This window comes from Alternaria metachromatica, assembly GCF_023757995.1.
Source record: "Alternaria metachromatica strain BMP 0045 chromosome Unknown scaffold_2, whole genome shotgun sequence".
Lineage (NCBI taxonomy): Eukaryota > Fungi > Ascomycota > Dothideomycetes > Pleosporales > Pleosporaceae > Alternaria > Alternaria metachromatica.
In genome coordinates this window covers 1,353,159-1,376,993 of record NW_026055493.1, presented here as the reverse complement: position 1 = coordinate 1,376,993, position 23,835 = coordinate 1,353,159, and the positions used below count along the sequence as shown (strand labels likewise).

The window sequence follows — 23,835 nt, the reverse complement described above, 5'->3', positions numbered from 1 at the left end:
TGGTTTGTGAGTCGTTGCTGATTTAGCAGCGCCTGTGTTTGCATGCTCTGCAGTGATGGATTCATCCTGGAGTTTAGGCCTACGTTCGTCGCATTAGTAAGTCGTGCGATAGCAGCTGCCTGGGCAAGGTTTGGAGCACCACCGCCGTTGCCGGACACAGGAAGCAGCGGTGTGTTGGACCCTGTATTTGACTGCGACGCTGGTGGCACGAGGTTACCTGGAGAGTTCCTCAAAAGTGATGGCATCTCCGGGTCAGTAGGTATTGAACCATCGTTTTGCAGGTCTCGTAATTTGATATCGAGTCGCTTTACGTGACGGTCGAGCTGGTATTGTAAGTAGATGTAACAAAACTCGTTACGAATGACAAACCAGCGCAGCAGCCTTGTCGACAAGCCCTATCTTCTCCTCTTGCAGGATCTGTGCCTTCTCATAGTTTGCCATGATGGTTTTCGAATATCCAGCCTCTTTTGGGTTCTCGACTAGGCTGCCATTGAGTTTGATGAATTTTTGTATGCTGCCGTCGCGTTGCTGTATGCCAGACTTCAGTTCTTGGATTTGGTTGTCCTTGGCCTGCACTTCTTCGTAGAGATGCGTAATCTCTGCTGGAAGGTTTGCAACTGCTACTTGTTAGTTGCGAAGTCGCGCACAATGCTCTGATCAAAGTTACCATCATGTATGAACTGCTCGAGCACTGTTGCCGCATCCTCTGCGATAGCCATGTTGAGATTTCAGGTAGGCTGGATGGCCTGGCGTATCGACGCGTGTGGCGATGTTCGTGACGAGATATGCCGCGCGCAGCCAGGACGCGGGTGATAGCAAGCTCGGAACGGCGGACAGAAAGATCAAGCGCTGTATTCTCCGTTGCACCTGCGAGTTTGATGGAAATCGATGAGCGCTGATGGCTTTACAAGTGAAGGAGCCGTGTCGCAATGAAGGAAATGACGAAGCGCAAAAACCTTTCCGCAGACTCCTACTTTGGTCGCACTCAAATCCCAGTTCTTAACCTCTTCTCGCGTCTCGACCGGATTATATCGTGAGTTTAGCTGTTGCGACAGACTATCGGAGTCGTGTTGTAACGCGTCGGGCATGCAGGAACAGCCGCTGACAAAGAGGCTAGATTACGTGTTCGGCAAGATGCAGCGCTATCACACCCAATCAGACGACGGCAGCGAATACGAGCCCGTCTCATCTACCACGAACGAGCCTGGTTCCGACGACGCTGACAACTCCAGCCGAGGGGACGACTTAACTGAAGACCAGGGCCACCTGCCATATAGCCACGAGTTCACTGGTACGAGTGTGGACCCGAAGCTCGCTACACTTCTCAACGGACCACAGTGGCAGAAGCCAAATCCGTACACACGTCGCACAGCTAGAGTAAACTACAGCCTTAAGAAGGAGCCCTCGCAATCTGCCCAGAAACGGCCTCCACAAAAACCAAAGGTACGCGTGCAGTGTCGTATCCAGAGACCCCCAGCACACTTTCGCTACGGAACATCGTGTTCGCCAGTTTCGAGACCCGTCCAAGCTCCAGTGTTCTCGCAGATATACTAACAAGCGCAGTACCTTGCGGCAGAGGACAATCGAGCTCCGCCCCCCGCACCTGACCCTGATACTTTAGCACGCTGGAACAACAGCCGGGAAGAGGAACTGAGACCCCACTCCTTTATCAATACTTTCGTTAGCACCAAAGACGAGGTAAATCGCTGGATCTACGAAGGTGCGCCAAAGACACGCTCCATTAGCGAGGACTTTCTGGAGGGATCTCACGACTCTTCACACATCTTTCGCGATATGCGGGTCACCGACTATGCGCCGCCCAGCGGTCCCAGCAACATCGTGCAGGAGTACCTCTCTCCCGAAGATCCTTGGGTCGCCAACTACCAGGATTTCAAGGTGCTCACTGATGCCGAGAAAAGAGAAGTAATTGCTCGTGAAGCCGAGGAACATGGCCTTGAAAGACCGAAGGGCTGGAACGTGTCCTTCCACTACAACCCACACGTCGAGTACCATCACTTTGGCAGCTCACATCCAATGAAGCCATGGCGTTTGACGCTGACGAAACAACTTGTTCTTGCGTATGGTCTAGAGTATACTATGGACTTATTCGAACCGAAACCAGCGAGCAAGGATGATCTTGCTATATTCCATGACCGCGAATATCTAGACTATCTCAGCATGATCACACCTCAAAACGCGCAGCCTGAAGATCCACAGTACATAACATATGGCTTCGGTGGTGAATCAAACGACTGTCCGGTGTTCGATGGACTTTGGAACTACGTATCGCTCTACACTGGAGCTACGATGAGCGCCGCATACAACCTTATCAACAATCAATCCAATATCGCCATTAATTGGTCCGGAGGTTTACATCATGCGAAGAAGAATCTCGCTTCTGGGTTTTGCTACGTCAACGACATCGTCATTGCGATACAAACGCTTCTTTCGCGGAATCAACGCGTCCTATACATTGATATTGACGTTCATCACGGCGACGGTGTCGAGCAAGCGTTTGAGTCTACAGATCGTGTCTTCACACTCTCGTACCACAAATACGGCATTGACAAACACGGCTACCCATTCTTCCCAGGTACGGGAAACATTGACGAGACCGGTCCTATAGACCCCAGGAATCCCGGCAAAGCTCACAGTCTGAATATCCCCATCGATGATGGCATCGACGATGATCAGTACAAATGGCTGTTCAAGACAGTCACAGGCGCCGTGATTGACAAGTATAATCCACAAGCTATTGTTCTCCAGTCGGGAGCCGACTCTCTTGGTGGCGACCGGCTCGGTCGCTTCAATCTCAACATCAAAGCGCATGGCTACTGTGTCGAGACGGTAAAAGCCTACGGTCGCCCTCTACTTATCATCGGCGGTGGTGGCTATACACCTCGCAATGTCGCACGAACATGGTGCCACGAAACTTCCGTTTGTGTAGGCGCGACACTCCACAACGAGCTACCCGCCCATGTTCCCTACCTCCAAGCTTTCAAAGGAGCTGAGAACGGCGATGGTGTTCTATACCCTGATCTGCACAACACAAAGCGACACGACAACCTGAACTCGCAGGCCAAGCTGCACAAGCTAGTCGAGCAAGCGCTAGAAAACTTGAGATACTTGGAGGGCGCACCTAGTGTGGTGGTGGATACTAAAGGCATACCCTTGGAAGAGCTCATGCGTGTCAGAGAAGCGATCGATCGGGAGATGGAGGAAGAGGCAGAGGAAAAGGCGCGTCTCTCCGTCGAGAACAGTAGGCGCAAGAAGGAGAAGAATATCGGAGGCCGCGGTGAGCGGAGGTAGGGCTGGATACTTTCGCTGTGCTAGAATGGGATGCAACCTTTTGATCACGGCCTATCTACAAGGCGTTTAGGAAAATATTGGAGTCGAGGGAGGATACGCTTTTCGCGATACCCATCACGAGCACTTGGATAATCTATGCTAGGCAACACTCTGTACGGATATGCCATGTCTGTTCTCGGAAAAGTTCTTGGACGCATGCAAGTCGGATTAAGGCGGACTTGCGGAGATGATTGGTAGCTCCGACTTTTTGACCGATTCCTCGCAGTCCACGGGACGCGGACAGACTTACATTGGTAGCACATCGTGAACCCTGATCCTGTTCCAAATTACCTTGTGACGTGTTGTTTCGACTTTTCTGCTTGATGCATTGGCAGGTCTCCGTGGGCCCCGACATAGTTCTACGGTGATGTGTCGATTGAGTTCCAACTTGGACTAAGTCGCGAACGATGTGCTGCACACGGGTGGCCTGACTGGAATGACTCAGAGAGCACTTTAGGCATATGGGGTTTGTAGTAATCTGACTGCAACGGGCCGCCTGACAGGACTGCTGTTGGTTATCAGATGCTCAGTCCCAGCCGTGAATGACGTTGCGTCGGTTTTAGTCGGGCGTAAGGCATAATGTGCGCTGCTTCATCCGCAGGTTTGCAAGTCAACCAATCGACTTTCCGTCTCTTTCCCAATCTTTCATGGTCGACCAGCCTGATCTGCTCGGGCGTTGATGCGCCATAGTTTGATTCGCCAGAGACTGCATGCCCCACCGGGAATGTTCCGCTTCGTACTGGGTTCGTAAACGGTGGTCGGAGAGTGAAGTTGGGTCAGCACCGACAATCGACCAGGGTCTCGCCGCAAGAGTCAAGCCACACGGAGGTGCGAGTGTCAAGAGTGAGAAGACGTCTGGGTGAGAGAGGAGACTATTCCCAGTGTCATCCACCTCTCGTACAATGTCGGACAATACGCAGCAGAGCCAGAGTCCGCCCAATGGCACACACAGGCCAAGCGGCAGCATCAGCGGCCCCTCACCCGGTGGTGGTGCTGGGCCGACGCCAAACCCCCGGTCGTGCGTAACCTGCCGCAGGCGCAAAGTCAAATGCGACAAAAAGAACCCGTGTTCCAACTGTCTACGCGCCAAAATCGACTGCATCTTCCCCGGACCTGGACGTGCGCCGCGCAAGAGCAGGAAACCACCAGATGCCGAGTTGCTGGAGAGGCTGCGGCGCTTGGAGGGCGTCGTCACCAGCCTGAATGCCCAGGTGGAGGGCCACGAGCAGGAAGCCGCCGACCGTGAGAAGGAGCGACACAGCAGCACGAGCGAAGAGGGATGCCCCAACGGGAACAGCGGCGTAAAGTGGCCTGCCAAACAGCATGGCGCAAAGGTCGCGACAGACAACAGCGTCGAGGGTCTCGAGAGCCGCTTCGGACGGCTGGTGGTTGAGAATGGCCGGAGTCGCTATATCAACAACTCCTTCTGGGCTTCCCTGAACAACGAGGTATGTACGAAGAGCTGACTAAACAGTAACTACGCTGATACATCCCAGGTCGAAGATCTAAAGGCGATCCTCATAGAGGAAGAGGACGACGACGATGACGCACACTCGCCCGAATCGTCCAACATGTCCTCGCACCAGGGCTTCATCTTCAGCTACAATTCCTCCAACGTCGATATGCACGCGCTGCATCCTCCCGAGCCACAAGCGCGCCAGTTCTGGGAAGTCTACAAGGAGAACGTCGAGTCCTTAGTCAAGGTCTTGCACATTCCCACCTTCGAGCCTACCGTCTTCGACGCCTTCGCACATCCCGATAAAGTAAGCAAAGGGCTGGAAACGCTTCTGTTTGCCGTATACTACGGCGCCGTAACAAGCTCCACCACGGAAACCTGTCTGGAAAGATGGGGAGAAGACAGAGCTACACTGCTGAATCGATATCGATTCGGACTGGAACAGGCCTTGGCGAGGGCAAACTTCCTTTACTGCGACGAGGTTATTATACTGCAGTCGTTTGTCATCTTCCTCGTCTTGATGCGGCGCAACGATGACGCGCGCAAGATCTGGACGCTGACTGGTCTGGTTGTACGCATCGCGCAGACGCTCGGAATACACCGAGATGGCAGCCACTTCGGTCTACCACCATTCGAGATCGAGATGCGAAGGCGACTTTGGTGGCAGATTTGTATTCTCGACGCGCGATCCTCCGAAGACCATGGCTGCGATCCCACCATTGTGGAAGCTCAGTTTGACACCAAGATGGTAAGTCTTTTTGGCTCAAGTCCCACACATAGATGCTAATACCTCGCAGCCCCTCAATGTGAACGACACAGATATACACCCCGACATGACCGAGTTCCCCGAAGAGCGACAGGGCTTCACAGACATGACCTTCTGCCTCCTCCGGTTCGAAATCGCTCACATCATGCGCCGCATCGCATACATACCTCCGGGACCCGCTAGGTGCACCGAGTACTTCGCTGGCATGACGATCGAGCAGAAGGAGAAGTGGATAACAGAGTGCCACCAGGCCATGGAAAACAAATACCTCAAGAACTGCGACATGACTATTCCGATTTGTTGGGTTACGGCGACAATTTCCAGGCTCATCATGAGCAAGATGTGGCTGATAGTATACCATCCATATCAGCGAAAAGATGGGGGTGCGACGTTGCCTCAAGAAACCAAGGACAAGCTCTTCATTACCTCGCTTGAGAACGTGGAGTACTCCATGCTGCTCGAGACCGAAGCGCGAACTATGAAATGGGGCTGGCTCTTCCGCACGTATGTGCAATGGCACGCCATCGCCTTTCTGCTTTCTGAGCTATGCGTCCGCACCAAAGGCGAAGCCGTAGAGCGCGCATGGAGGGCCCTAGAAGCCACAGCGGGCCGTTGGTGGTTCCCGCTCAACGACGCTTCGCCACTCCGCAAAGGCCAGCAAGGAACTCTGTGGAAACCGCTCAGAAAATTGCTCACGAAAGCAAGGGCTGCGCGAGAGCGAGAGTTGGCTCTTGAGCGGGCTAGCTTGGCTATTCGAAGCGGGCAGTTTGGTAACAGCCCATTCTCGTTCCAGATGCCATCTGCGCAGAGTCAGATGAACCAGTCAGGAGTGAACACATCACAACAAGACGCCGACATTCTGGACAGCATGCTGCGACCTGCTGCACCGAAGTTGGGAGACATGCCTAGCACTGAACTTGGAAGTTGGCCGAACAGCCCTACGCAAGCCAAATCGCGGAACAGCCCGCTGCAGAATGGAGACGGCATGAGTGGGCAACGACAATTACCGAATGGACCAGCAAACGGCACACGAGGTCACAGCAATAGCAGCCCTGGAAAGGAGTTCGGCGACTTGTTTGAATTCGGCCTTGACAATGTTATCAACGACGTCATGGGTGCCGGCGGAGTCTACGACGGCACAACCGTAGACTTTCCAAACTTTGCTGACCCGTCAACGACTTCGCAACCTCCTCGCTCGAACACCACCACTTCAATACATCCATACGGCACACATGGCGCGCGTCCACCAACAGCGGCGAATGGCTATCCTACGTTTGGCGACGGCATGCTTCCAACCACCAACATGGATTTCAGCATCGACAACACCGGCAACACTGCTTTGAATGGCATGCTCATGGGCGGCAACGGGCAGCAGCAGCAGCAGGTTGACGACGCCGTTATGATGGACAACGGTGACATGGACTGGACGCTCTGGGACGACATGGTTACTCAATATGGTCATGGAGGCAACCCGTCGAATCCGGCTAGTACTGCTTTAGTAAACTGGTTCTGAGGTAGTGTTTCAAACAGTAATGTGTTCCACGAAGCTATGACGGGCGTAGATATCGGCGTTTAATAGGGAAAGAGCTCTACTCCGTCCTACATGAGCAAGCGAACGAACAGGGCGGTTTGTCATACCTTGTACTAGATGTGTATTTCCTAAGCACCTTTCCTTCGCCGTATACAGCGAATAGAAGATCCAGGAACTACTTCCGCATTGCAACTATACCTTGTGCTCGATAAACTCGAAATGTATTTTTAACCATTCCACCAACCAACTACATTTCCTTGATTCTCAGATAGCATGGTGGGATAAAGCTAACTAGTACAACACCCTGATGTCAGCATATACACACCGGTGATGCTGGTCGGTAAACACGTAAGAATGCGACAGGGATAAGGCGCATAGATATACCACGTGGAGGCTCTGATTGCGTAGTGCAGCTCTTGGTATCGATAACCTTATCTTCACCGCTTGCCAGCGGCTTGTTGCCCCACGTCCTCTTTCATGCACGCCACGTTACGTGCGCTATATGTGCTTGTGTAATACAACATCATTTCGTTTATGAAGTTTTCTATTGTTGAAAACATCACAGCGTCTTTGAAAACTCTGCCTGTCGCTTCTTCATCTGGTTTGCAGTGGACACTAGGAGACCTGCGAGTAAGCAGTCGGAAAGAAAGAGATATAGAAGGCTGCGATATTAAGCAAGTGTACCCGAGTGTCTGGTTCTCGGGTTTACATCACTTTTAGGGTCTTGAGAGCGACGGGAAACTGCTTCGAAGGCCAGCGAACTCGGCGGCAGCTTCATCTCACTCTCTGCACTTCGGCCCTCCATATAAGTTTGCTTTCATACTGTCTTTCTACTCGCATATTCATCGCATCTGAGCATTTATACATTCGACGATAAATCATGTCATCTGTAACGCCAACACCCCAAGACTCTGGGCTGCCTGCGCCTGCAACGCCATACGAAACCTCGCCTTTAACATCAAACGCTTCATCTGCGTCAAAGCCAATCATACTCCATCTCGGCGACGATATCCGGTGGAACCATGACTTGTACGCGGAGCTGAACAACAGATTCAACATCATAAGAACGTACTCAATGGGTAGAGAGGAATTCAAAGAAGCGCTCAAAGAGAAGAAGTGGGGTGATTTCGTAGGCATGTACCGACCCTTCTGGAACACAGGCGGCGAAATGGGGAACTGGGATGAAGAACTCATGTAAGTCCACCACCATCCCCTCCCCTCCTAACCCCACGCACTAACCCTCCCCCAAGCGACCTCCTCCCCTCCTCCTGCAAGATCTACGCCTCAGCCGGCGCAGGCTTCGACTGGGTAAACACGCAGTACCTCGCCTCACACGCAGGAACCATATACTGCAACAGCGCATCCGCATGCACCGAGTCCGTCGCCGACGCCGCCATCGTACTAATCCTGTCCTGCTACCGCGCAATCACCTGGTCCTTCCTCGCAGCGCGATCGTGCGACCCAGACCAATTCCGCAACGCGAACCAGAACATCGCGGCCGTGACGCATAATCCCAATGGCAGCACGCTCGGTATTGTGGGGCTGGGTCGCATCGGTATGCGTGTCGCGGAGAAAGCTAGCCGCGCTTTTGACATGAAGATTGCTTATTACGATGTTGTGAGGATGGAAGAGAGGGAGAAGGAAATTGGGGCGAGGTGGTGTGCGAGCCTGGAGGAGTTGCTGTCGACGTCGGATTGCGTGCTACTTGCTACGCCGTTCTCGGGGGATACGCTGCTTTCGACGAAGGAATTCGCGCAGTTTAAGAAGGGGGCGAGGCTTGTGAATATTGCGAGGGGGAAGTTGGTGGATGAGGACGCGCTTAATACGGCGTTGGATGATGGGATTGTTTCGGCGGCGGGGCTGGATGTTCATGCTAATGAGCCCCATGTGAATGAGAGGTTGGTGCAGAGGACTAATGTTATGGTGTTGAGTCATACGGCGGGTGCGAGTGTCGAGAGTCATGTTGGGTTTGAGAGGTTGGGTATGGAGAATTTGTTGGGGTGGTTGGAGAAGGGGGAGGAGGGGTGTTTGAGTGCTGTGAATTTGGCGTGGTTGAAGCGGGAGTGATGGATTGTAGATGTGTCTGCATTTCGTGTTCTTTTTGTCGATCTTTGATGCATATGTACTGATTTCATCTCCTGATCACATCGAATCGTCCTTGACAGTCCTCTTCACACTCTCAGACTGACATATAGCGTTTTTCTTTGCCTGTTCTTCTTCTCTTCTTTCTTCTATATACTCATGCACTCCGTTCTGAAACGCCTATTCTATCATGAAATCGGCAACGGTCTTTGACTCGGGAATGTTCGACCTTGTAGGTCTTATCGATCGATACGGTCCAGTTCAAGCGTCTATCTTGCAGCAACTCGAGATCAGGGACATCATAGCCTTGTCTCGCGTCTGTAAAAAGCTAGAGCACGTGTATGAAACCACCATCAAAACTCAATACGACATCAACAAAGCATTGAAACCGTTTTTCGCTTCACCGGTGAAGTTTCGCAACATCCAAGCAGAAACTGATGCAATCATCAGCAACACCACTGCACTCTACTTTTTCCTTCGCAGACATTGCATAAAGCAAATGATGATCTTTGTTCGAAGAGGTTCTTCAACTATGAAAATGCAAGCATACCTAGAGAAGGATGGATGGGTTGGGCCTGAGATCCCGCCACCACTCGAAGACTGCGATGAAGTACGCCATTTCTAGCTGAAACTGCTTTAAAGAAGACGCGTAGGGCTAACAAATGACAGTTATATCACTACGAGAAGCACGTCCACAACTGCAGGCAGAAAAGGAAATCACATCCGTCATGCGATTGCCCTCATTTGGCCCTCCTCAGCACCTGCGATTCCCCGCTTTGCGCTGCTTTGCTCGAGCCCTCGGTAACCGAAGCCCTCAACATCATCACTTGGTCACACGCATACTCTCTTCTACCATATCCGACCTTCATTCTTCAACGCTCGTTCCTCCTGAAAAATGCAGCGGATGGTTCATCAGATCGTCTCGCACGGCTCCTGAAGAACAAGAAGCGTATTCTCGATCTACCTACCGAGCCTCTAGACATACGCGATGCACAAAACTGTACAGTCTCAGAGCATCAGCCGGTATTGACATCGCTTGTAGATTACGGCCATCGTCGCATCGGCGATAATCACACATGGACGATAGCTTTGAACACTGACAGTATTCGCCAACCAACTAAACCCGCCATCACGACCACTCACGCAAGTTTTCGATTCCTTCCCGTGTTCTGTCCACCTCCCATCGAAGATCATCAGGGGAGACTCCGCTTTAATCCGTCTCACTACAAACTTTCCACTCATGTGGTCACAGCCCCATGTTTGAAGTATGAGTACCTTATCGATCCAACAGATCGTTCACACCCTGCTCAATTCATCGTTCCGAGGCGGTACAAAGATATTAGTTTGATGCAAATCGAAGCTCTCCAGAATGATGAGAAACCGTCAGGTTGGTACGTAGGTGACTTGGACATGAGCAGGTTAGACCATGGTTGGGATGAGTTTGGGTGCGCCGTGCCTGTGGGTTGGAAGTGGTATGATGATGAGGTTCAAGGGTTACTAAAGGCGCGCTGGGATTAGGGGAAACTGAACACCCTGGAGCCTACAGTAAAGCCAAATTCTATGACTTGATTGTTCCGTATTGGTGCAATCTGCATACCTGTGTTGAACCGCAGTATTTTTGAGTGGCTCGCCAATTGTGGGTCTTGTCAGGATTGTGGTAGAGCTCGGTAAGGTCGCGCGCAACCACGGTGTGGTGTTCTATTTTTCGCTGCGTCATGTTCTTGTTTTCGGTGTCCATTTGTATAAATTACCGCAAAAGCCTCTTTCTCCATGCTTCCCATTCCCATCTACGCTCAAAAAAAAGACCACACTCTCATCAACATCGACATCACCTCACTAAACCAACGAGAGCCACCGTAGTCTACTTCAAACCGATCTCGCCAGCGCCCAATCATAAAATGCCGAGACGCTGCCAATATCTCACTAATACCGGACTGCAATGCAGCAATTCCTCGCAGGTAACAACACCCTGTCCTAGATACTACGGACGGGCACCAGGAGCCTGCTCCGAGCATCACGGCCAGCCTTGGAATTTTCGCATCATGGATCTTCCCCTCGAGCTTCGCGAGATGATCATCGGCTATCACCTTCCTGAGAATATCGGGACAAGGTGGCCGATGGCCCACCGAGACGAAGACACGGGACGCGGGAGAATCCTAAACATAATGCTCGCCGCAAAGCAAATCAGCAACGAAGTTCGCACAGTACTTTACAAACAAAAGCCATTCGTGGTAACAATCGACTCAGGCTCGATGAATATTCGACTCTGTAACCAGACCTTCAAATTGGCGCCCTGTGGAAAGATGCTCAACAACCAGAAGCACCCCCAAAATGCGCACTTCAACACCACCTTTTGTGCGATCGCCAAACAGATCAGGAAGTTCGTCGTCTTTATCAACCTCCAATCTGGGTATTTCGCGTTTAATGTAGATCGAGAGCGCTTGCGCAACGGCATTAACTTGTTTCTGGAGATGATTGCAAGAGACCCTAGCAATAAGAACATAGAACACAGAACTCTCGACGTAAGATTCCGTTCGATTTACTATGCACGGTTGGATCTACAGCGAGCCGGTTACTCTGCGGTTCTAGAAACAGCGCGAGAGATCGTGAATACATTCCAGAGTCTTGAGGACGTCTCGATAAACTTGTCTTTCGAAAGCTTTGCCGTCGAGGGATGTGGCTTCGAAGGTGGGAGGTGGGGAAGGAAGCGTGTGTCATACAACACCCGGAAAGAGCGAGGCAGGTGGGTTGTGGATGATGGAGTGGAGGAGTTCTCGGATATACAATACTTCTATCTTTTATAGAGTATCTCATTGCGTATGAATCGTATAAAATGCGGGAGGTGTAGTTAGCTCGTCGTCTTTAGGTCGCCTCTAGGTTACCGCAGTAGTGTGGGATAGCGATGATAAAATACAGTTTTGGAATGGAGGCTGTAACATGCTTCCGAGGAAATTAGGTGCAAAGCCATCGTACGAGTACTAGAGCTGAGCCACAAAAGCTGAGAGAGCAAATGCAAGTATTCGTTTGTTGCTGACTGCGTTGGGAAGGAAGTATCGAAGGTTTAAGATGATGCGGGGCACCCCGTGCAGAAAAGGGCATACCTGGGCATCCCCTATCAACAACAGCGCAACCTTATCTAATCTATATCCAACCTCTCTCATCGCACAAGGCCTTCAAGAATTTGAGTGCTATGACGCGCGAACACCCCACAGAAAGCGGAAAGCGGCCGTTGAAGCTTGCGACCAAATCTATGACGTCAGTTTCGACATCGTCAACTGCATCTGACAAAGGGGATTTGGCGTTCAGTCTCGAGCATAAGAAGAGTAAGGGTGAGTTACAGGTGCTTGAGTAGCTGGTTTTCAATGCTGAGTAGCGGAATAGTCTCAACGTTCAACCCTCTCCTCTCACCATCGCCATTGCTGGAACCCAAGGTGCTGGAGCGCAGGAGCAAAACGCTGGCTCATCGGTAGAAGTCAGTACAGTGAGGGTAATATCGGGTAGAGCAAACGCAGTAACCACAACGGCATGGAAGAAATATTGAAAGTTCAGTATGCATATCGCTGAAAACATTATAATACACTATGCACGTTTTTGCTACCCAATCTCAATCATCGCCCATTCTCCACTATCCATGCAATCAATGATGCGATGATGCAAAAACGCCAAATCCCTAGGAACGCCGTGAGAGGGTATACTCCTACTCAGATACACTCCTCCTTTTGTTGTACATCGTCCCGTCTACTCAAACTGGTTCTCGCGGTCAACCCAGACATCCTCCAACTCAGCGAAGTTGTGGAAGTGCAATGGGCGATGGATGCTGTCGTAGAAGCGTACAGGTGTGTCGAGACGCACATGAACCGGCCTCTTCTCCACGGTACCGAATGTGCTACCCATGAAGCTGTAGTTCCAGACGCCGTTGTCTGGTACGAGGAAGTAACCTCGGATCTTGTCTGAAAGTAGCAACTGGCACTTCTCACCGAAGCTGGTGCTGAAACCAGTTGGGTTGTCAGACATGGTGTCCTTGTTCTGAGCACCCCACTTGTAGCCGTCAGGAGTGAGGGCCCATGCAGCGAGCGAAACGGAACCAGGAGTGAAGGAAACTGTCATTGAGACGGTCTTCTTGTCCCAGCTAGGGTGTTGGTTCATGAGACGAGCATGCTGAGTGACGTCGCTGGCTTGCATGTATGGCGGCTCGTTGCCACTGACAGTGTGGATGATTCCAAGGGGCTCGAGATTGTCCAGGTACTCATGGTTGGGCAGTTCCTTGGGTAGCTGAACATCGCGGGTGTTACCTACTTGAGGAATCATGACGATGGTGCTGATCTCCTTGACTTGGTCGTTGTCCGCTGGCGACTTTCCGTACAGGTAACCGGCAACTTGGACACGGAGATCGGCGATGGTGATGAAGCGCTTCAGTACGTTCTTGGGCATGACGTACGTGAAGTGACCCTCCTCCTTGACATCCTCAGAGTTGATGTAGATGTTGTTCGCACGAGTGCGCAAGTTGGAAGTAGCCACAGCCCTCGTCCGCCACTCGGTCTTGGAGGCGAAGGATGCCTGCTCGTACTGCGATGTAGTCGTGACAACCATCTCTTCACCGTGGATGTTCTGCGTCTTAGTAGTAACAGCAGTCAATTGCTGTTGCTCCTCCTGCTGCTTGTCGATCTCGGCAGCCTGTTGACGTTGCATCGAAGGAGCTGAGATCTCCATACCCAGGATGATGTCACGCACTTCACTGCTGGTGAGCGATGAAGTGTTGACGTTGTTCTTCTTGCCGTAGTCAAGCAGAATGAGATCTCGAAGTTGGACTTCGACCTTGATCCAGTCTTCGTCAGCTAGTGAAGGCCAGATGTGATGCTCTTGGGTAATGACAGTCTTGTCTGGACGCAAGAGCAGCTTCGTCTTGTCCTGGTTGACGTGCAGGGCACGCAGGATAAGGATCAAACGTGAGAAGGCCGTGTATGAGGAGATGGTCTTCAGCCATTCGTCGTACAAGTTGAAGAGCACCATCTGAGGTCCAGTCGCTCGTAGGATCATGTCACCGAGCTTCTCGACCTTCATAGCCGCCTGGAAGGGCAGTTGCAGTTCCGAGGCACGGATGGAGATGTTGGGGAAGTCAAGCAAGTGCACCTCAAGAGGGTCAAGCAGACCCTTACGAGTGACGATGAGCTGCTTCGGTTGCTCCTCCACAGGCAGAGACCGGATAAGAGCCGCTACTTCTTCGGCCGTCTTCCACTTGGCTAGTTGACCAAGACGCTTCTGACCAGCCCAAACACTAGTATGGATAATCTTCAAGAACAGTTGTCCAGTACGAGGGTTGAAGATGAAGATAGCACCGTTGATGGGCTTGGTCGTCAAATTACCCTCGAAGGTCTTGTGGATTGTCACACGGTAGACATTGGTATCGTCGATGAACAGCTGGATCTGGTTGCTGAACAGCTCAGAGTAGTTCTGTGAGTTGAGGAACTCTTGAGAACTCTCAGATGCGTACAGCTGAAGACCCTTCCTGATACGCTCGCGGAGGACGTAGAGCGCAGGGTTAGCCTTCATGACCTTGGCCATGGCTTGCTGAACGAGTTGCTTCAGACCAGGGAAGTATTGTCCGTATGCAGAGTACAGATTGTAAGCCAGGTCGATACCGATCATGAGACCAGTAGCGGACGGGTAGATACTCATACTGTCCTGAGTGTAGTCGAGGTACTTGGCGCGGACGTATCGCTCAATGTCGTGAGAATCGTAGTCACCGTATCGCAATTGCACGTCGATCCAGAACTTGTTGGTCGTAGTAGCGCTCATGGTGTCCTTGGTATCGTAAAGCATAGATGGTGGTGATACGCTCCACTTGTGACTGGCGAAGAGGAGAATATCAGCACAAGAACTGTTCATCTTGTACGACTTTCGCGGATGGATAGTCTCCTTCTGGACCGTCTCGATACCGAGAGCCTCGAGCTCTTGGTCGAAGACCTGGCACAAGTCCATGACGACGGACTCATGGATCTTCTGCCACAAATGGGCACGGAAAATCTGGATGAGCGAAATTTTGAGGGTGGGGATCTTGCCGTGCAAGAAGATACCCGTAAGATCAAGTTGGACCTGGAAACCAACGTAGACGTTGGCTCGGTTGATGGTAGGTGACCACCAAAGTGTGAAGCGACGGTTGGGAATCTGGTTAAGACCGGAACGTTGGGCGTTGGTGAGCTTCTTGAATTTCATAGACTCCTCAAAACCTATAGAAAAGTTAGCATTGTTATGCACAGAATTATGAGGTGTTCGGAGTGGTCGTGACGGAGAAGAGGAAAGAACAAGGGGAGGAGTAGAAGAGTTTTATGCCTATGCATCTCTCCAGGCATCCGCACTCGCACGTGACGGAGGTGAGGCACCAGCGCCAGCACGTGATGAGTTTTTTTTTGGGTCAGGATGTTGCTCCGAACCAAGATCACGAGCCAGGCTTACAGCCGACATGTGATTTTGATAAGACAGAGGGATAGGGCAAAGGGCAGTTGGGGAATACGATGGTGGCAGGAAGTGTAGAAAGATGAGTAAAGAAAGACCGAGACTGTACTCAGTACACGGGAAAACGTACCTGATGCCTTTTCCCAGAAGAGACCCTCCCACGATGGGAAGGCCGTTGCCTTGAACAAGGTGTGCTCCAGAATGGTCTCAACACCACCCAAAGCCTGAATAACATCCGTTCTGTATGCGTTGAGATTCCAAAGCTTACCGTCGTGGCGTTGGCTCGTCCACCAGAAGGGGTTGCTCTTCATGTGCTGGTAAATCTTGAATTCGGTCCGTGCGCGGAAACCCTTGTCGAAACTGAGGGTACTGCGGTCCTTCTGGAACAGGGTGTTAATACGAGGGAGACCACGGTCCCAGCTGTCCTCCAGATCCTCGAGGGTTAGTCGGCGGTTCTGTTGCTGTGCCTCTTGACGCTTTTGGGAGTATTCCATCCAGACACGTTGGGAGTCGACGAACTCAGACTCCCACGGGATAATGTAACGGAAGATGTTTGGAATGAGAGTCTCCTCATCGTGCGACATACCTATTAAGTTAGCATAAGTTACATTCCATGATATAGGGGGTAATTCCATACCGGCACGGTAATGCGTGACACCAGTGTCTGTCTGCTTTGACCATCGCTTGTCGCTTGTTGGGATAAGGATATGGGATCCAGAAATCATACCCAGACCACCCAATTCCTTGGGCGTGTAGAACACAGCAGGAGGGAAACGCGAAGGCATCTTGGAGTTCAAACCTATCTTGACACGCGTCTGGATCTTGGTCTCGCACTTCACAATCGTATCGAGTAGGTTGACGGTGGACACCGCAGCCTCACGGTAGTAGGTGAAGAGCGCAATGAGAGTCGTGTTCCACTTGTTCGCAATCTTGGTGAATGTAGTGGATCCAGAAGACATCAGAATCTGTCGAATGCGGTTGTTGAACTTCTGAATATCTTCTTCGGTCACCTGCAAGAAGGCATCCGCGGTACGCTCCTTGGTGGAGTTGTCGACAAGAGACCACACGCTGTCCTTAACAGGGAATTCGCCAGTCAGGTTTCGGATCTTGGGCAGGATACGGACTTCGAAACCGTTCATGGAGAACAGCAAGTTGGGGTTGTCGCGACTGTAGACACTAGCGAAGGTGTCGTCCCACTCGATCGTTGTGACCGATCGTGGTAGGCGGTTCTTGAGATCCCAGAAGACTGCACGACCAAGGTTGACATCGTGGCGCATCAGTCGCATTCTAGAGTCACGCGGCCAGCACTTCTTGTTCTTGTATCCAATGACGTTCTCAAAGTTAGGATCCGGGTTCTCAGTGAGGAAACGCTGAATCAGATCGCGAGACTCCTCAGCGGTGAACCTGAAGAAGACCCAAATGCGGTCAATGTACCTGGTGTACAATCGGATCGGGTGGCGCACCTCGGTCTCCTTGTCCTTGAATTGCAAGAAGTCGTTGGGGCTCTCTGGTGCACCAGCAATTTCGTTTGCACGCTGTAAACCTAGAAGGAGGATATCCAGCACGAGACCATAGAACTGGAAGACGAAACCAGAGAATTGGAGACCACGAATCATACCGTAGGCGTTGACGTGGTTCATGTCCTTGTAGTTGAGTTGCACGTTGTTCTTCGCTGTGATGTAATCCGCCAAGTTGTGGTCCATGATCAGACGCAACAAACGGTTCAACATGGTAAGATCAATCTTCTCATACACCTTCGACAGCTGAGTCTCGATCATGACGTTGCACTCTCCATCTTGGCTCTCCCAGACCTTGTCAAGGTTGTTGATTCCCTGGGCCCACTTGTAGGTCAGAAGAGGCGGGACTTCAGAGTCAGAAGGCTTGATCCAAGCCGGGAACAGATGCCGCTGGTCAGCCTGGTACCAGAGGTATTGATCGAGATAGGCGTCAGTGATCTTCTCCATGGGCTCAATATCGTACACAGGGTTGATGTTGCTGTAGTTATCGTTCATATCGATACCTACTTCCTTGAAAGCACGCTGTGTGAGTAAGAAACGCTTGATGCGCGCAAGAGTCGTACCCGGAGAATCGTAAGCCTGCTCAATAAGAGCCAACTCTTCACGCTGGCTCTGGTTGAGTCGGCCCTTGACGGAGTACGCTTCCCTGAGACGCTCTAGGGCCAGGATAAGAATCTTCGTGTCGTGCTTGTAAGAGACACTTGGGAAGGGAATTGGCTGGAACTTGCGGGCCTCAAGCCAGTGCACCATGGTAGTATATATGGCGACAGCTTCTTCGGAAGAGACATAAGGACCGTCCTTCATGTAATTGTGCTGACGTTCCTGCTCGGCCTTGAGCCACAAACGTGTCAATCGACCTAAGTTCTTCTTGGCGACGGTCTTGTCAACAGTGGCACCTCGTCGGATACGCTCACGGTTGTAGTGTGCAACCGAGATCCACCAGTCTGCCTTGCTCTTGACGTAGCGCAAGATGATGTTCTCGATGGGGGCTGGCAGGCCAGGTACCTTCCAAGGGATGTTACTCTTCCAGCAACGCCATGCCTCTGACAAATGTTGCAGAACAGTGTTGACTTTGTTTTGCTTGATGCCCTCAGGCATCATGTCCATGAGATCACTCATGACAGCAGCGCGGAGCTCCAAGTCGAAATGCGACTCAACACGTTGCTTGGTGACGGTCTTTGCAACACCCTTGCTGTGTCTGCCCTCAAATTGACGAGAGAGTAGGTTTCCGAGCCAGCGCTCGAGCAGGGGAATGATACCGCGCATGAAGAATAGCCAAACTCTCCAAGCAGGAGCCCAGAAACCACATCCAGGACCCTTTCCGACAGGGCCAGAGTTGAATCGGTAGTAGATCAAATGCTTCAGATCCTTGCAGGAACGGATCTGGTGCATCAGCTTGTACTTGTAACGGTACATACCAGTCAGCTGACCGACGTGGTTGAAAGCGTAAAGGATGCCATCGGCGAGTTGGAAGGCGTCGATATTGCCTAGACGGTACTGGACCTGAGCGTCAACAATGAGCTTCGTTAGCCTCAGAATCTCACGCATGAGATGGAAAGCGTTTCCGAAACGTGACTTCTTGCGCTCCTTGGTAGTGAGGGTCTTGACAGGCTTCAAGTTGAAATTGTAGTCAAGATGCAAGTAAGTCAAGTTTTTGCGATGGATGAGAAGATTGAGCATGTTGTAACCCTGTCGGCAAACCTGCAGACCGGCCTCAACCCAATCAATCTTGGTCTGCTGGAAGAATTTGGTGCTCTTGAGCGTCCGCATCAAATTCTGCTTGTTTTGTGCTTGTGGCGGCTTCTTGTGGAGCTCGTTCAAAACAAACGTCTTCAGCAACTTCTGGTAAGAGACCCGGACCTTGACGGGCTGACCCGCAGGAACGTGCTCAAGGTACCATTGCTTTACAAGAGGAACGTCCTGTGCCCGCACCATACGACCTGATCGCTTGTCGAACGGGTGGGGTGCCCACCAAAGCGCGATGGCTGAAGCAGTGTCTGGGGTGGCAATCTCCTCGTCAGCCATGAACGGCTCCATCTCTTCGGGCATCTGGAAGTCATCCTCGTCGTCCTCATCATCTTCACCGAAGACCAGATCCTCGTGGCTTACGGAGATGTTCTTTGGTGCTACAGCTCTTGACGAGATGGGGTTGATTCCAGGGTCGAAGTAGAAAGCGGGCAAATCCGGGTCCTCAGCACGGACGTAGACGACCTGCGGGTGAGAATACCAAGCCAGCTTGACACTTCGCGGCAGGGAGTTGTAGAGGTATGGGTATGAGACGCGGTACTCGGTTCGGATAGGCGATCGGAAGATGATGCGGTCAATAGCGTTAAACTCGCCAAAATCCTCGTCGTTCGGGTCGATGTCTTTATACAAGGGCTCGAAACGGGGCCCTCCGGGTATCGCGACATTGAGTGCCTTGGCTGTCTGGAAGCTGTCCATGTCAAACATGTGGAAGTAGTTCTTGTCAACAATATCGCTGAGAAGCTGTTTGCTCAGACGATATAGCGTTGCCATCTGAGGCAGGTCGAGGTTCCAGGTCTCGTAGCTGGGCCCGTTGACATGTGGGGTATCGAGAAGCGCGCGGTGTTCGTAGAACCAATCGTACACAGGGCTGTCTTCGTCCTCGTCCAGCTCCAACTGAATAGGCTCCAGGGGCTCAACGTCTTCGATGTTCTCCGAGTACGACAGGGGCGGCTCTTCGTCGTCGAAAGGCGGGAAACGCATGCGCTTGAAGTGTCGGCGATCGCTCTTCTCCTTCCTCATAGCCAGCCACATGGCTGCCCATTGTGCGTGGAAGACGGGCTCGATCACACGAGGAACCTCGTTGACCAGGGTCAGACATCCGTTGGTGTGGTAGAGGACTTTTACGTCTCGTCTACTCTCCCAGGGCATGGGCATGTTCTCCAGGAGCTTCAGAACCGCGTGCGGCATGAACTTGAGCGCACCGAGATAACTTCGCTTGTCCGTGGTGAATTTCTTCTGGGACACATCGCCGATATCCCTAAACACCTTGCGCAAATGCTCTGGGGGTAGATCCGCCTTCTGTGTCTCGACGAATCCTGCCTTGCGCTTCTCGCCGAACCTTTGGCGCTGTTGCCGTAACCAGTCCTTCTTCTTCTGGGCAAACTTCGCAACTTGCGGGTCGACTGGTGGCCGCATACCGGGAGGGCCTACTGTACCAGGCGCACCTGGTGGTCCTGGAGGAGGCGGCGGTGGCGGCGCATATCCGGAGCCCGGAGGACCTGGCGGAGGTGGTGGTGGTGGCGGCGCGTATCCAGCACCTGGAGGGCCTGGTGGAGGCGGCGGCGGGGGTGGGGGAAAAGCCATGTTGACTGATATTAGGGAAAGAAATCTGTTGCCGTTAGAGGGGATGGGAACGCGAGACTGGAGGAACTATGCGCCTCTTGGATCGAGTGTCGAGATTGTAGGAGCTGGGAGGCTCTTACAAGATAAAAGGCTGAAGGGGATTACTGACCTCTATAACGCGATCACAGTGCTATACTATACTCGTGGATTGAGCACAGTTGGTCGCGCGACAAGCTTAGGAGTCGAATCCTGAGCTTTGCGGACGGCGCCGCGGTCGAAGAAGGGGAAGTCGCGTCGGCGCGTGGGTTTCCAGACTGTCTCCAGAAGCTCGAAAGTCGTATTGTTGGCGGGGCACACGAAGCAGAGATACACCCTCTGCGCGTTGTGTGGAGTGGCGATGGAGATGTGCGCATTATAGTCTAGTGAATCTTCTTGCCAGGCCTCCGTGCACGGGCGCGCATCACGTGATGGTGGAGCCCGGCTTCCTTGTCTAGCGTGCTAGCGCAGGTCGGCTAACCGAGCACACGACGATTTTCGCTGCCTCACTAACCAACGACGACAACAGTGGTAAGCAAGCTCGCCGTCCTGCGAATTTCTTCGACGATACTAACAATCCCTTTCCAGACCCAGGTACGATTATCGCCCCTTGCGACACCACCTCCGACATCATTTCGCTCACACGCACACAGACAATCGCCCACTGATTCCCCGGGAAATCTTTCACAATGCCGTCCAACAGACTCACCTACGTACGTCGCACCGCACTCCCGAGCCCTGGACCAGGCGAATGAGAATCTTGGGATCGTTGGAAGCAAAGACTGACATTGGGCAGAGGCGTCGCGCGCCCTACAACACCAGGAGCCAGAAGGTCCGCGTCATCAAGACCCCCGGTGGTGAACTCCGTTACCTGCACATCAAGAAGAGGGGTACTGCCCCCAAGTGCGGTGTAAGTCAGACCCGGAAGGCTACAAAGGCTTGTTGTTGACAGTTTACAGGACTGCGGTACCAAGCTCCAGGGTATCCCAGCCCTCCGCCCCCGCGAGTACGCCCAGATCTCCCGCCCCAAGAAGACCGTCCAGCGCGCCTACGGTGGATCGCGATGCGCCGGCTGCGTCCAGGACCGCATCGTCCGTGCTTTCCTGATCGAGGAGCAGAAGGTCGTCAAGAAGGTCCTCAAGGAGTCCCAGCAAAAGAAGCGTTAAGCGGTTGCATTGAGTGTCAAGGGGTTTAGCATGTCAAAACTGGGTCTTCGGTGTTCATGTGCATTATGGGCAGTCTCCTGGTTCGGTCGGCTTTTACGATATCAAGATGATTTCTACGTCACTCCGCCAGGATGTAGCTGAGTAGGGTCACGAATACATCCACAAGCTACACGCTATGTTTCCCGACAGACTGCGGTGTGACACTATGATGAGGACTTGGTGGCTTGAAAGCTGTTCAGATCTCGAATGCTAGTATGGGTGTCCAAAATCCTTTGACCTGTGCGCGAGGTTCAACAGCGGCGAAGGCAACGCCAACAATTCACACCACCATGTTCAACCCAAGCCTGTCTGAATGTATATGCAACCTGCGTCATGATAGTGATAGCACGCCCCGAACTTACACTTTACCACTGGTCCCCGTGAAATAAACTCTTCGGATGGGATATTACATCAGTACGACTTGGAAATCTGTTACTTTGCAACCTGACCTAAAGATTGAATTTGTGACGGGAAGAACCAGTGTTCCGATTCCCATCTTTTGATCCCACCTTTTCACGATATATGCAGTAATTTCCTGCCAACACGTCCGACGTCAATTATGCAAGCATGAATGAGACCTCAGACTCTGATGGTCCTTCCTCGCGCGGTCTCAAGCTGCTACAGATGCGACATCGAGAATTCTCAGCGCACCAAGGCTGGTCCTGGAATACCCAGCCAAAACGCGAAAAGTCCAAGAAACCGGTTCATAACGCGTAGGTGTAGGGCCCGGATAGTTACGGTGGAGATTGCCAGAACGAGGCTTGCCGCGATTCAGCATGGGTGGTCGCAGGCTATGATTGGAGAGGAGAGCGCAGCTCATCCGACCATTAAAAAAACTAGCCTAACTATTACTAAGACTTCTTTTAGGCTAGCGCTTACTAGTATAAATACTATATAATATATTTATAAGATATTATAGTAGAGATAGAAAAAAGTAAGTAAAGAAAATATATTAGAGTATTATAGTTCTATTATTACTAATTAAATTATATACTAAATATAATATAAACGTATTATACTAAAGTAGTATATTAGTATAAGTATTAGTAAGAATACTTTAAGAGCCTATAGCCTAGTTAAAGTAAGTATAAAAGAGATAAAAATTCTTATTATTATCTTTATTCTCTTAAAAGTTATATACTATAATATATTAGTAAAGTATATTAAATATATTTTAAAAAAGCTTACTATAGCTAATAATATAGTAGTTAGCGTAGAAGTTAGAAAAAGTATAAGTATTAAGTATACCTCTTATAGTAGTAAGATAAAGCTAAGAATTATAAGTATAAAAACATATAGTAAATATATAAGAAATATATTACTTATTCTTAAAGATAACTATTTTAATAGTAGACTAGGTTTATAAAGTACTAGACTTAGACTAGAATATTTTATTAAACTAAGGCATTATCTTATACTTATTTAAGTAGGTAGTTATACTTAAAGTTATAGTTATTTATTAAAATCTAATAAAACTCTAAAATATATTAGAATTATAATTATATTATATTTTGCTAATAAAGAAAAAAGATAAAAAAAGAAAGAGAAAAACTTTAAGAATAAAAAAAAAGAAAAAAGTAAAAAGAGAAAAAGACTTAGAAGAGAAAGAGTATATATTATAAATATATAAATAATATATTTATATACTCTTTTTACTATAGATAAAAGTAGCGCTAAGTCTTTTACTTAGAGAGTAAGTATTACTCTAGATAATAGAGCTATACTAGTTAATATAGTAGGTTATAAGAAAGCTATAAAAACTTATAATAGTCTAAATATATTAGTAATATATAAAAGATATATTTTAAAAACTTATACTATAAAAAGTACTATTCTTTAGAGTGTACTTATAGCGCTACTTAGTATACTAAATTAAGATCTTACTATTAGCGTTCTTCTTAAAGAGTAGATATAGAAGAGATAGAGTAGATAGAGTAAGATAGGCGTAATAGGTAGACTAAAATATATTAGATATATCTTTTAGTTATATTTATATAAAAAAGCTTATATAGTTTACTATAGCGCTAGAGCTTAGAGAGAGTAGATAACTATAATTAGCTATTTTAGTAGAATATATTACTATCTTATTAATAATGTATTATAGAGAGTAGTAGTAATTTAAAGTAGTAGTT

General features: G+C 50.4%; 5 protein-coding genes across 5 annotated transcripts; 4 read left to right on the top strand and 1 right to left on the bottom strand.

The window, feature by feature from the left end:
- Positions 1 to 1,086: 1,086 nt before the first annotated feature.
- J4E83_001285 (uncharacterized protein) lies at positions 1,087 to 3,309 on the top strand (the record flags this gene model as incomplete). The annotated part of the gene is made up of 2 exons (XM_049328242.1): positions 1,087 to 1,443; positions 1,564 to 3,309. 2 exons carry the CDS (start codon positions 1,087 to 1,089, stop codon positions 3,307 to 3,309), a joined length of 2,103 nt encoding a protein of 700 aa, XP_049192760.1.
- Positions 3,310 to 4,250: 941 nt separating this feature from the next.
- Positions 4,251 to 7,083, top strand: J4E83_001284 (uncharacterized protein; the record flags this gene model as incomplete). The annotated part of the gene is made up of 3 exons (XM_049328241.1): positions 4,251 to 4,796; positions 4,845 to 5,552; positions 5,602 to 7,083. 3 exons carry the CDS (start codon positions 4,251 to 4,253, stop codon positions 7,081 to 7,083), a joined length of 2,736 nt encoding a protein of 911 aa, XP_049192759.1.
- An 898-nt stretch (positions 7,084 to 7,981) lies between these two features.
- On the top strand, positions 7,982 to 9,168 carry J4E83_001283 (uncharacterized protein; the record flags this gene model as incomplete). Its single annotated transcript, XM_049328240.1, has 2 exons — positions 7,982 to 8,295; positions 8,352 to 9,168. 2 exons carry the CDS (start codon positions 7,982 to 7,984, stop codon positions 9,166 to 9,168), a joined length of 1,131 nt encoding a protein of 376 aa, XP_049192758.1.
- A 3,753-nt stretch (positions 9,169 to 12,921) lies between these two features.
- Positions 12,922 to 20,483, bottom strand: PRPF8 (Pre-mRNA-processing-splicing factor 8; the record flags this gene model as incomplete). The annotated part of the gene is made up of 3 exons (XM_049328239.1): positions 12,922 to 15,410; positions 15,767 to 16,222; positions 16,274 to 20,483. 3 exons carry the CDS (start codon positions 20,481 to 20,483, stop codon positions 12,922 to 12,924), a joined length of 7,155 nt encoding a protein of 2,384 aa, XP_049192757.1.
- Positions 20,484 to 21,187: 704 nt separating this feature from the next.
- RPL34B (60S ribosomal protein L34B) lies at positions 21,188 to 21,664 on the top strand (the record flags this gene model as incomplete). Its single annotated transcript, XM_049328238.1, has 3 exons — positions 21,188 to 21,211; positions 21,295 to 21,408; positions 21,458 to 21,664. The coding sequence occupies 3 exons, from the start codon at positions 21,188 to 21,190 to the stop codon at positions 21,662 to 21,664; spliced, it is 345 nt and encodes a 114-aa protein (XP_049192756.1).
- Between the last annotated feature and the right edge of the window lie 2,171 nt (positions 21,665 to 23,835).